The sequence below is a fragment of the Xenopus laevis genome, chromosome 7L (genome assembly GCF_017654675.1).
Source record: "Xenopus laevis strain J_2021 chromosome 7L, Xenopus_laevis_v10.1, whole genome shotgun sequence".
Classification (NCBI taxonomy): Eukaryota; Metazoa; Chordata; class Amphibia; order Anura; family Pipidae; genus Xenopus; species Xenopus laevis.
Genome location: NC_054383.1, coordinates 119281035 through 119295095, shown reverse-complemented (window position 1 = coordinate 119295095; position 14061 = coordinate 119281035). Strand labels below are relative to the sequence as shown.

Sequence of the window (14061 nt, the reverse complement as noted above, 5' to 3'; positions counted from 1 at the left end):
CTGCCTTATTGGAAGCAAAACCAGCCTCTTGGGTTTTTTTAATGTTTAAATGATTTTCTAGTAGACTTAAGGTATGAAGATCCAAATTACGGAAAGACCCATTATCCGGAAAACCCCAGGTCCCGAGCATTCTGGATAACAGGTCCCATACCTGTATATGGCGGCATAATCATCTGCATGTGTATTACAGTTACTTGTAGGTGGTTTAAAAGCACTGCTTTCGCCATTGAATTGGAAGTCATATGTTGCAGTTTGCCCATTATGGGCAAGTATTGTCCAAATATGAGTCCTGCCCTAAGATAAATAGGAGAGAAGAGAAAGTATTACAACAGAGAAGCAATCAACGTAGCGTCAGAATGAATGTGTTTGCCCCTGACTACCGGTCAAGTTGCAGAAATCCAAACAAAAACATGGAAGACAGTAGGACATAGTCTTTGAACATCACTGCCCTCGTCATACTAAGTTTTAATTGAAAGGGGGATTTGCCCTTTAATAATTATTGTGCAGATATGAAAAGTCATGTATCTCACTCATTCAGACTTTCTGTCCTTGGCTACTTTCAACTTGACAACCTGAATGCAACGGAGCAGCCACGGAACAGAAATTTAATCACAGCGTTTCCTCTGTCTGGTTCACATCACTTTATTTATTAGGCAATTTATGCATAAAAGAAACCATGTCCAGGAGCCTTTAAATGAGTATAAATAGCGTTTGCTTGGAGAGAAAAGCCTTTTCTATAAATGGGACGGTATTATTTTTGTATGTAGAAATTTTCTGTGTATTATACCACCAAAGCCAAAAAAGCCTTACACCATTACAAGAGATTTCTGTAAGAAATACAGAACAATCGCTCCCATCATAGATACTGGAGTCACAGAGATTTGCAGCTTTTAGTAAAAGGGCAAAAGTTGCTACTGGAAGGTACGGTGCAGGTGACTCACAGTTGGTTGACGAAGCAGAAAACTTGGCTTGTAGATGAGCCACGTCAATATCTATCTGTCTGTCTGTCTATCTATTATCTATATATCAATAATCCTCTATTTAACTATCTATCACTTATCTTTTATCATCTATCTTTATCTCTCTATATATCTATTATCAGTGTAGATATCTACCTGTCTATTATATATCTACTGTATCTATCTATCTATCTGATTGGTTTTATGGTGGGGCATAAAGAGCATTTGCCCTATACCCCCATCATCATAGGAGGCCCTTTGATAAAAATTTGTTAATAAAAGCCAAAGAGTGTGTGGGTTTCTCAACTGGGATGTTAGTGACAGGGCATAGGAAATATAGTAACAGTTTGGGGTCATTAACCATTGACATGACCCATGGGTGCAAGTGCTAGAGTGGTACAGGTAGGAAACTTGTTATCCAGAATGCCCAGGACCTGGGGTTTTCCAGATCTTTCCGTAATTTCGATCCTCATACCTTAAGTCTGCTAGTAAATCATGTAAACATTTAATAAACCCAATAGGCTGGTTTTGCCTCCAATAAGGATTAATTATATCTTATTTAGGATCAAGTACAAGGTACTAATTTATTATTACAGAGAAAAAGGAAATCATTTTTAAAATTTTGAATTATTTGGAAAAGTCTATGGGAGACAGCTTTTCTGCAATTTGGAGATTTCTGGATAATGGGTTTCTGAATAACGGATCCCATACCTATATTAGGCACACCTTAGGACCCAGGGACAGAGTGTGGCACGGTAAAGGTCAGTGCAGACTGCCTTCTGAAACTTACTTGAGTCCTCTAAGGTTTTATAACTTGCACCTCTCACGATGGGGTATTTCAGTGGGGCATCCACTTTCTGCCCACCTATTGCCCCTTTCTATTGATCCCTAAATGCAGCTTCTGCTGGATTCAACTTAAGGTGCAACTCTTTGTGTTTCATTGTAGGAGCTGAAAGAACCCACAGGGTAAGGTACAAAGCTGTCATAAGGTGGCTGTCATGACTTTTAAAAAATTATACAATTAGTTTTATCATCCTTAATGTATCTGCCTGCCTCCTAGTTAATACTTCTCATCTGCCTCAGCCTTCATATACAGAAGGTACCCACAATGCTGTGTTGTTTTTTGCAAAGGGAACTTGTCAGATGATGTGCTGGGAATCTCTGGTTTAGTGGTGTAAGTTTGCAGTAGGACTGTCCTGGGGTCTCTTGTAGTTAAGTTTTATACTAGGTGGAGTTCTAGTGACATCCGGTGGTACTACACATTGGAACACCAGGCTCACTGCATGGGCAAGTTAAAAATGTACAAAGGCCAGTGTTTTTCTCTAAAAAAGGAGGCAACCCTATGTAGAAATCAAGCATACAAATTACATAAAAATACTTATAGTAACATAGTACACACGACCATCAATTTCAACCTTTTAAGTCTATTTTAACTGCCAGTTGATCCAAAGGAAGTAGGGTTGCCACCCGGCCGGTATTTTACTGGCCTAGCCGGTAAAACACCTGCCAAGGCCGGGGCCGGTATTACAAATTTACCGGCAATGTAGCTGCCGGTAAATTTGTAATACCCTTCAAAAAGAGCCCTCGGCCTGCCCCTAATCCCCTGTAACTTACCTTTTCTCCTCAGTCAATTGTTCTCCGCGATGTGGCCCGCCCCTTTTGACATAATGGCCCGCCCCTTTTGTTTGGCCCCCTCAAGTCTATGGTTCTCCACGATGTGCCCCGCCCCTTATTGCATCACTGCCCCGCCCCTTTTGACGAGAGCTTGCAATCTAAATGCGATCAGTAAGTTAAAAGCTGAATTACTCACGGTGGGCTCTGGCACAAAGCCAAAGTTGCAGTGGGTAAAGGTCGCACGTTTCAGTATAAAGAGTTTCCCCTTTAAAAAAGTGCACAATTTCCTTTCCGGTGAACCGTATTGACTTAGCTTTAGAAGTATTTTTTGTAAGCCAGCGTTTTCATTGAAGGATAAATCATTTCAACAACCTTAGCGCAGTCCATGCCTGGGACCCATATGGCTTTGGTTAATGATACACTGTATTAAATGTAGAAAATGAGAGCAACCTGCCCAACGTACAGCCTGTAACAAAGGCTAAATTGTATCAGGATCCCGGCATCCTGTGTGCGCGTTTCGCAAGCTCAGAGCCATGACAGTATCTCCCATCTACGAGACGCTGCTTCGTATGGGTAATGGGAAAGATCCGGTTTATGGAAGATTAAGCCAGTGATACAGTGGGAGGTTCTTTTAGCTTCTTTCTCAGGGACAATTTCTTAGATTTTATACAGGCATGGGACCTATTATCCAGATGCTCGGAATTTACGGTTTTCCAGATAACGGATCTTTCCTTAATTTGCATCTGCATACCTTAAGTCTACAAGAAAATCATGTAAACATTAAATAAACCCAATAGGCTGGTTTTGCCAATAAGGATTAATTATATATTCGTTTGGATCAAATACAAGCTACTAAAGTTTTATTATTACAGAGAAAAGGAAATCATTTTTAAAAAATTGGATTATTTGGATAAAATGGAGTTTATGGGAGACAGCCTTTCTGTAATTCAGAGCTTTCTTAGCAATGGGTTTCCAGATAACGAATCCCATACTTGTATATATTTTTGTTGTTTATTTGCCAGAGCAAGCAGGTCCTATATGTCTGGTTACTATTGGTTGAACAACCAACTTAGGGGCAAATTTATCAAAGAGTGAAGTTCCATTACTAGAGTGAAATTCCGCAGCTCTCAATTAATTTCTATGTGATTTTGAAAGGCATATTTATCACTGGGTAAAGTGAAAGTTCACCCTTTGTTAAATACGCCTATAAAAATCCCATAGAAATGAATAGAGAGGCAGAATTTCACTCTAGTGGCGGAACTTCACTATTAACGTCACTCTTTGATAAATATACCCCTTAAAGTGCAGTTACCATGATTAAAATAGCCTTAGATGTTCCTGCTGAATTGTGTTTAGTACATGGAAATAACTGTGTTCTGGTACAGGTATGGGACCTGTTATCCAGAATGCTCAGGGGTTTTCTGGATAAGGGGTATTTCTGTAATTTAAGTCTAGCTTAAGTCTACTAGAAAATCTACTAGAAAAGTCTACTAGAAAATCATATAAACATTAAATAAACCCAATAGGTTGGTTTTGCTTCCAATAAGGATTAATCATATCTTAGTTGGGATCAAGTACAATCTACTGTTTTATTAATACAGAGAAAAAGCAAATCATTTAAAAAAAATGAATTATATGGATAAAATGGAGTCTATGGCCCTGGTTGCATTATGCAACCCTCTGCACGTTATGGGTCATATGTATCTCTAATAGGCCAGAAATTATGTTTGTGTCTTAGTTCCAGCCTACCCAGAACCTGGAAATGCCTCTGCCAGACATTTAATGGGAAAGCGGAATCATAAGGAATTTTCGGCACTGGGGAGAGGCACCTTGGCTACAGGGTGCTTTAAAAAATACCGCTGTTATAGCTTTAATTGGTCTGACCTGACAGGTTGTCTGAGTCAGTCCCAAACATGAAAGAAGCTGTAACAGTAAAATATAATTTACGGGATACTTATTTTTTTTTAGCACAGGGTTGAGCAGTCTGTGTGCCTCTATATATTAACTGCAGCTACCAGCACTGACATTACGTGGAATAAAAATTCTATGTCCTACATTTGCGTAAGGTTTGGTGTAGGCATGTACCGAATCCATTATTCGGTTCGGGATTCGACCTTTTTCAGTCGGATTCGGTCGAATCCTTGTGCCTTGCTGAACCAAATCTTAATTTGCATATGCAAATTAGGGCGGGTAGGGAAATCACGTGACTTTTCATCATAAAAGTTTTTTTTATACTTTTTCCTTTCCTGCCCCTAATTTGCATATGCAAATTAGGATTCAGATTCGGTTTGGCATTCGTAATCGTTCACCAAGATTCGCCGAATCCCAAATAGTGGATTAGGTGCATCCCTAGTTTGGTTCAAGCACCTGCACCTCCCCCTTTATACAGTGCAAGGTATGCTATGCACCTGATTGGAAGAACATAGATGGCAGCAGTCTGGAGCACAATAGTTGGGTACAGGACTTATAAATAAACTTGAATGTGGGATCCGGCTCCCAGCTGACAAAAGTGGGAGCAAGGTATATCTTAGGTAAAAAAAATGTGTCACTTAGCATTTGTTTTTTGCACTTTGCATCCTTTAGTAAATTAGCTTTTCAGTGTCAAACAAGCTCTAAAAAGTCACATCTCATTTTGTGGTTTTGACATTCAGAAACCCTAATTGGTTTGTTTATAGCACAGGATTACAACTGGCTTTATGACCTCCACATTAACAACACACACTGGAACGTGAAGAAGAATTCTGGGCTGTAAAAAAAGCAGCTGCTAAGTTGCTGTCATGCTATGGTAGAAAGTGACAGTTTTGGCATGAACTGGAATCTCTGCTTCATACATAGGCAAGTGGTTTAGCCCAATATAGGCAGCAGTTGATACGGACTGGGCTCACCTGTGTCCCCTGGCATCTAAATAGCCATGCAGGGTAGAACTGCACAACCTGTAGCCTTTACAGTAGTGATGGGCAAATCTGTCCCATTTCTGAATTTCAAAAAAATTCTCGAACTGCGAAAAATTCACAAAATGCATTGAAGTCAATGGGCATCATAATTATTTTAATGCGTGTCAATTTTGACACAAGCGACAATTTTTACACGCGCGACTCTTTTGTCCAAATGCATTAAAGTCAATGGGCGTCCGACAATTTTAACACACGCAAAACTCTTTGGACCAAATGCAGTAAAGTCAATGGGCGTCCGAATAATTTTTATGCACGCAACAATTTTTATACGAGCAACTCTTTTTTCCAAATGCATTAAAATCAATAGGCGTCCAAATAATTTTAAAGTGCGAAAAATTTTGCAAGCAACATATTCGCAGCATATTTTCGCTGCATTCGAAGTCAATGAAATCCGGAATCCATGCCTGACGAATTAATTCACCCATCACTACTTTTCAACTACAATAGCTATACAAAAGCTGAAGGGACACATACTGGGTAACACAAATGTTGTCTGTATATAACTATACTTATAATATCTAGTAGAAGTAAATCTGGAGCTTGTTGAGTAATCATTGAAGATGTTTCACTACTCATCCGAGCAGCTCCTTCAAATCAAGTGTGCACCGCCATTTGTAAATTATTCAACTTGAACAGAAGAAGCTGCCCGGATGATGAGTAGTGAAACGTCTTGAATAATTACTCAGCAAGTCCGGTTGCTCTAGATTTTTTTCTACTAGATATACCATGACCTGGATGAAAGAAAAGCTTCATAGATCTATATATAATTTATATTCCCCACTCTCTAAACTGTTTTGTTGTTGAGTGAGGAAGAGGTTTCAGTACTCGCTGTCAGTTACCGTGTAGTTAGTGCCTCGGGTGCATGACTGGGACAGAATGTGGAGAGTTAACATTCACGGAGCGCTTAACAAATGACTCACAAAGAGGTATTAACTAGATGATGATAGCTTTGATGGTAAGGACAGCTCACTGGCTTTCAGATAGCCATGCCAGTAAAAACAGCTGGAGGCCCCAGATACAAGAGAAGCGAGCCCAAAGGGGGAGCAGCACCGTGTCAGGGCAGCAGCTGGGTGGCATGAGTCTTATCACCAGCGTCTGCTTTAGAATGGAGACAGGCGGGTTCAGAGTGGCCCTTCAGCCCCAGTTCGAGGACTAACCTGAGCCTGGGGTGGAATTTCAGAAGTACATTTGATCCGCGTCGAAGGAGTGCGCTCAGGTTTTTGGCTGAAGCCCAGGCTAGTGTGGATGAAGGCAATGTGATCTCTTCCGAGCCGGCGTCTGTGTTCAAGTGTATATCAATTTCATAACATCACAGGATGACAGTTAAAAAGATACGTGCCGTTTCCTTAGCCTTTCCAATGGCACAGTAATACCATGGCCTGCACTCCCTGAGCAGATGCTCTTTATCATTTCCACACACACTGCATATTTTTGGGTGCCCAAAGTGTGAAGGTCAATTAGGGTGAGATTTGTCGAGGATACTTATTTGCTCTTCTAGACACTCCTGAAAGCCCAGCCCATTGCCCATGACTTGGGCAAAAATGCTTTTCTGTATCTGTAACCTTGTTATGCGCCGGGGGGCCTGAACAAGAGTTTGTCAAGAAAGGGGGTGGGGTGGGGGGTGAGAAAAAACAATAAACCCACTGGCTTTTGGTTTAAGAATAAAGAGAATACATATAGTAGTTGGATGGTGGAGCTCCAGTCGTTGGATGTGTATGATGTCCATGACTTTGAAGTTCAAGATTTGAGGCATCTAAAGGACAACTAAACCCTAAAAATGAATACGAATAAAAATATCATATTTTATATACTAAACTTACTGCACCATCTTAAAGTTTCAGCTTGTCAATAGCAGCAATGATCCTGGACTTCAAACTTGTCACAGGGGTCACCATCTTGGAAAGTGTCTGTGACACTCACATGCTCAGTGGGCTCTGAGCAGCTGTTGAGAAGCTAAGCTTAGGGCTCGTCACTAATTATCCAGCAGAAAATGAGCTTCCCCTGTAATATAAGATGATGCTACAGGGCTGATTATTAAATTCTGATGCTAATTGCACTGGTTTCTGTGCTGCCATGTAGTAATTATCTGTATTAATTACTAATCAGCCTTATATTGTGACATTTCTATTCTATGTGTACTGTATATTGTGAGTGGGTCCCTAAGCTCAGTAAGTGACAGCAGCACAGAGCATGTGCAGTGAATCAGCAGAAAAGAAGATGGGGAGCTACTGGGGCATCTTTGGAGACACAGATCTTTACTGCTAAAGGGCTGGTACAGAAGCCCAAAACATAGTGCACAACATTTCTAGCCTACTTCTTTAGTTAAGCTTTAGTTCTCCTATAAAGAATTTTCAGGATTTCATTGGGTACTGCTGTATTTATCCACCTTGATAGGATTCTATTACCTGGTTGTGGCTGGCTGCTTTATATCAGAGTTTTAGATGCATTTAAAGAGTGTTCACTGAACAAGGAGCTGTTGAAGCCAGTTTAAAAAATAAAACCTATAAATAGGTTTATTTTCTGACTTTTGTAAGCGAAAATGATAACTTGAAGTAAAGGGGAACTTCAGAGCAAAGGAGCACTTCAAATATGAAGGGACGCTAGCTTTTCATAGCTTTGCCCCTCCCAAATTTAGAAAGCTTGATAGTGGTTCCATAACTGTGGGTGGCCCACCTAGGGGCATGGCATGAAGGACAATTACAGTAACATTTTTAGGGAGAATGCTTTTTTTTTTACAGTCTATCACTGGAAATATTGAAAAGTTATATCAAATGTTTGACTTCAAAGGTGGGACCACAACCAAAAGAATCTGCTTTAGAAGGAAGACGGTTCCCCTAGGTATCAGGTTTGTTGGCCTTCCTCCCTAAATGCAATCAAAGTTTAGTGTTTCTTTGTGTTTTATTCAAAGTACAATTTATACCTAATTATTTTTTATCTCTCATACTTCTCAGCAGAGAACTAATGGGTCTGTGTCATTAAAATGAGGCATCTGTCGATGAGCAGGGTGGAAGCACCTGGCTGAACTACTAACCCAAATAAAGTCGGAGTGGTTTGCATAGTTCAAATCTTCACGTTATTGCCCATGGCTTGAAATGGCAGAACCAATAATTAGGCCTCTGCATACAAGCCTGTGCTTCTCCCTCTTCTGCAGAACTTCAAAGCAAAGTATATATAGTGTAGTACATAAAGTTGGCGCTATATAAATAAATGATTATCATAGACGTAGGGAGATACGATGTTTATCGTACCGGTCTCCCTTAGTCATTAGTGGGCTTCAGGCTTTGGGGAGTGTAACATGTCATTTCATTGGGGGCCTTGGTTTGGCTCCTCTTGTTGAACAGTCACGTGTTTGGACCCGGCTGGATGAGGACTTATTTCAAACACTGCACATGTGATCGGAGAACTGTGCCAGACACGGAACCACATCTATAAAACATTCTCACTTTCCTTTGATACTCGTTGATTTCATAATCTTTTCAATTATCCCTCGAGGCTTTTATCTTTTTTTTTACAAGAGGTTTATAGCCATGCTGCCTGTGTATGAGGAAAGGTGAGAGGAAAGCATGACAGGAGCACAGTATTTACATTTCATGGCCATTAGCCATTCTCACTGTTATTTCCCTTTCTCCTTGATTCTTTTATCTGCCTCCTAAGATTAAAGGCTTATAGGGATCAAAACAGAGCAATCAAAGAGACGCAACAGCAGAAGCCTGAGTCAATCAGTCTGTACATTTATCAATATGGGTTTGTAACTGCTGATGTCCAATTACTTATATAGATTTAGCACCTAAAGAGCCACAGTCTGAACCACCAATAAACAAAAATATAGCAATTTATACATATAATTTATATTAATATTCCAATAAAACTATCGTAAATTTCTTTTATCTGTAAAGCTAGTCATTTCAGTTCGGTGATATACTGACAGTATTGAATGTAGGACCTCCCTGCTCATTTAGGTCTTCATTCCTTAAAGAAGTTGGACATCTGACAAGAGTTTTGGTGGGGTGCAGAATATATCTAGCATTATGTGAAAAGGATTCCTAGAACCCTTATGTTCTGCCCTACACTTCTGCAGTTTCCCAAACAAACAGTCTGACACTGGAAACACAGGATATTCACAGTTATAGATCTAATGCAGCTTAGTGGCTCATAAAAGGAGTGTAATAAAAATACCTGGTGGTCTAGTGGTACAGCTGCGTGGACGGCCGCCGTGCTCCTGCCTCCAGCGCCGGCACCATCTTGGTTCCTTAGGGCCTGCGCGCCTCTTAAAGGTACAGGCGCACTGGCGTGATTACGCCAGCGCACATTGGCGCACGTTTTGGTTCTAGTGGTTTCCTGAGCCTTGTGCATCCGATCTGTTCCGTATCTTGTCTGTTTGATTACCCGTGTTTGACCCAGCCTGTTCCTGACTATTCTGCATTCTGTATCCTGACCCTTGCCTGCCGACGACAACTCTTCCTGCTTAACCCCTTGATTGACAACCCGGTTTGACCCTTGCCTGCCTGACGATTCTTGATATCTGCCTGCCTCGACCCAGCCTGTCTCTTGCCTGCTCCATTTGTACCGTGACCTTCGGCCCAAAAGACTCTGCTAACAGCTGTGCCTCTTTGCCAGCCAGAACATCTCGCCTTGCACCTCTCGTTAAGTCCAGGTGGCACCCAAGTAAGCTGAGGCCTCCTCCCGAAGCCCAACGGTGGTCACACTACTGGTGAAGCCGAGCCGAGACCAGGGTGCTTGGCACTTGTTATGGTATTGGGTGCCGGTCGTGACAAGGAGTTTCTAATTAGTCCGGTTGTGGTTATTTATTAAATAGGGTTAGCATAATGCAAATCTGTTGCCTGCCTTAGGCTTTAGATGACTTGAGACTTATAGGTATTTATATATGGTCCATTCTGAAGCCTTGTTTTAGCCAGAGAACAGGATCTACCGCTGTACAGTTTTATTTCCCAAATTAAATTGTATCTATGCATAACATATGCTGAATTCTTTATTAACTTAAATATTTGGGAGCAGAATGCATTGGAGGAGGCTAGCCTGTGGGTTACCAGATGGGTTGGAGTAAGAGAAAGAGGAGCAGATGTTCTTGTAGCATCATTGGTTCATAGGCATTGGTCCTCAAATTCATTTTTGCAGCCTTGGGCTTAAGTATTTCAACAGCAATATGATCCAATATGAAAGCCATTATTTTTCTTTGAACTTTTAAAATCAAGTAATTTTATACAAGCTAGAATAATACAGCTTATGTTTGTGTGTTGGGGTGGGGGGTACCCGTGTCTCTGTGATTAATGTCTAAGGCAGTGGCTCATGAACAACATCACCAACCCCTCGGATGTTGCTCTCAGTGGCCTCAAAGCAGGTGCTTATTTTTTAAGTACAGGCTTGGGGGCAAGTTTTAGTTGCATAAAAAACAGATGTACTGCCAAACAGAGTCTCCTGTAGGCTGCCAGTCCACATAGGGGCTACCATGTGCTCAATCACAACACTTGTTTTGCACCACCCCCAAACATTTTTCTTGCTTGTGTTGCTCCCCAAATCTTTTTACACCTGAATGTTGTTCACGGGTATAAAAGATTGGGGACCCCTATGTCTAGGGGATGCTGACAGCTTGAGTTCCAACACAGATAAAGAGCCACGTGTAAATTTTCACTATGTGCAAGTGGTTCTTAAACTCTGGGGCTGGACCCCCTGGTGGAGCTTGGAACAGTGGCAGGGGGATCATCCTGAAAACCAACATTTATTTTCTCTTCTAAGTAGACCTGATACGCCAACTTGAAAGACAATTATATTGGGATTTGGGGTGAAAACTAATTTGCTGCCCTTGATAGTCTTGGTATTTTAGATTTTATGGCTGAATGACCGATACACCAGTGTTTTCTTATATAAACTGTATAACCTTGGTAGGATATAAGTGGGGTGCTGAACAAAGGTGGGACTTGCAAGGGGGGAATAAAGTGAAATAGGCTAACAACCATTTATGTCCAGTTCTGCCCATTTCTCTTACAGGTATAGACGTTAAAGCCTCAATATTGCATTGCCATCCTCAGCTGTTATTTTGTACTTATATTGAACATTCTTTTGATGTTCTTCCAATATGCGTTAGTTGTATAATGTCAGATTTCTGTATGCAATGCCACATTCTAATTCTGTTTTTACTTTTTTTGGCAGTGGTCTGTGGTGGATTAAGTAATGATCCTCCGCTTTTATGCCATGGTGATCTCATACTTTTGTGCCATCTGCGCTGCCCCCTTCCAGAGCCAAAACACAGATTTGGATTATGGCCCTGATAACACATCCGACGCCTCAGACCTACACTCAGTTCCGTACAACTTCAGTCATGTCCTGCAACATGGGTTCTTCCCAGATTTCTCATCCACCTATTCCAGCATGGCCGGTAAGGACTGGAACCTTTACTCACCTAGAGTGTCTCTTTCAAGTGAGGAGCCTTCTAGCCCTCCACTACTTTTTTTGTCAGAGGAGACAGTGGCACATCCAGAACCAGCCAACAAGACTTCCCGGGTAAAACGGGCTTCGGGATCTGATTCGGTCAGCTTGTCTCGCCGGGGAGAGCTCTCTGTGTGTGACAGTGTCAACGTCTGGGTTACAGATAAGCGTACAGCTGTGGATGATCGGGGGAAAATAGTGACCGTCATGTCTGAGATTCAGACTCTTACAGGACCACTGAAGCAATACTTCTTCGAGACCAAGTGCAATCCATCAGGCAGCACCACAAGGGGATGCCGAGGTGTGGACAAAAAGCACTGGATATCTGAGTGCAAAGCAAAACAGTCTTATGTGAGGGCTCTGACCATAGATTCCAACAAGCTTGTGGGTTGGCGTTGGATCCGTATTGACACAGCGTGTGTCTGTACCTTGTTAAGTCGGACAGGAAGGACGTAAAAGACAACGGTTGGCAGAATAGAAGGTAGAGGGGGATTCCTCTCCTTACTGTGGTTAGAGAATGAGGAATGCTTTTCCTTAACCTGTTTACAGCATGGCACAAAAGGCCTTAAATACACATTCCTGGAGTCTCAACACCAACGGAAACATTTTATAGAAGAGGCTTCCAAGATGCACGCAACTGGATGTAAATGAGCACCAAGAGGTCTTGTTCAGCATTTCTGGGAGGAGAACCTTACTTTCCGTTATCTCACTCGGTGCCTTTTCACGTTGGAGTTACACGGCTGATGACTATATCATGGAATATTGTTACAAGGAAGGCAGAAAACTGGCACTTTCAACGGTGCTCTGTATTTACTGTGTCGCCTTTACTCATAGAGCTGGAAATCTTGAAAAGTTTTATTGTAAAAAAAAAACGGGCAACGTAGACCTTTGTAAACATTGAACATGACAGACTTGGCTAAGCTGGTACATTAAATGTGAAGAAGGTCCTTGGAGCAGCAAATGATTCCCCTCCGTCCCTCGGGGATGGTGTCCCCCCCATTAGACAGTTCATATTGTAAGCTAGTATAAAGTGGTTATTCTATTTGTAAATTTTATATATATATGTGCATATATATATATATATATATATATATATATGTGTATATATATATATATATATATATATATATATATATATATATATATATATATATATATATATATATTGAGAAATATAACTTATTTGCAACTAATTTTTATGGACTGCATGTCGCTACTCATGGTCTTTGGATCCTGCCTTCTACAGCTTTCTTTTTCTACCCCATATTTATTTCCTATAACCACGTCCCGATTCCCTTTGAGATAATATGAACCAATCAGTTCACAGCAGTGCCCATCAGACCCACCTGATCAGGCACAGCTTGAGAGGATTCTGTATTGTGCATTTGTTATTGACCAAGTTAAGGAAATAATAGTTGTTTTCTAAAGCTGTAAAATAGTATCACATTTCATTTTTTATATTTGAATATATAATTCAAATTGCAATCTGCCATATTGTTTGCGATGACTGTGGCACCCTCCTTCAAAATCAACACTATTGTCCTATCTTCCGTCTACAGTAATTTCCGTTATCCAGAAAGCTCTGAATTATGGAATGGACATCTCTCATAGACTGTGGCTTTATTCAAATAATCCAATTTTTTAAAAATGATATCCTTTTTCTCTGTAATAATAAAATAGTACCTTGTACTTGATCTAATCCATGATACAAATAATACAATTAATCCTTACTGGAAGCAAAACCAGCCTATTGGGTTCTATAATGTTTAAATGATTTTCTAGTAGACTTAAAGGGATACTGTCATGGGAAAAAAATTTTTTTTCAAAATGAATCAGTTAATAGTGCTGCTCCAGCAGAATTCTGCACTGAAATCCATTTCTCAAACGAGCAAACAGATTTTTTTGTATTCAATTTTGAAATCTGACATGGGGCTAGACATATTGTCAATTTCCCAGCTGCCCCAAGTCATGTGACTTGTGCTCTGATAAACTTCAAGCACTCTTTACTGCTGTACTGCAAGTTGGAGTGATATCACCCCCCTCCCTTTTCCCCCAGCAGCCAAACAAAAGCACAATGGGAAGGTAACCAG

At 40.8% G+C, this 14061-nt stretch overlaps 1 protein-coding gene across 1 annotated transcript in view; it reads left to right on the top strand.

The window, feature by feature from the left end:
* Positions 1-13033, top strand: part of ntf4.L (neurotrophin 4 L homeolog) — a 72862-nt gene extending 59829 nt beyond the window's left edge. The window contains exon 2 of the mRNA XM_018226378.2: positions 11696-13033. Coding sequence (XP_018081867.1) covers positions 11717-12427 — 711 coding nt within the window. The 5' untranslated portion in view covers positions 11696-11716 and the 3' untranslated portion in view covers positions 12428-13033. The remainder of the gene's footprint in view (positions 1-11695) is intronic.
* Positions 13034-14061: the final 1028 nt, after the last annotated feature.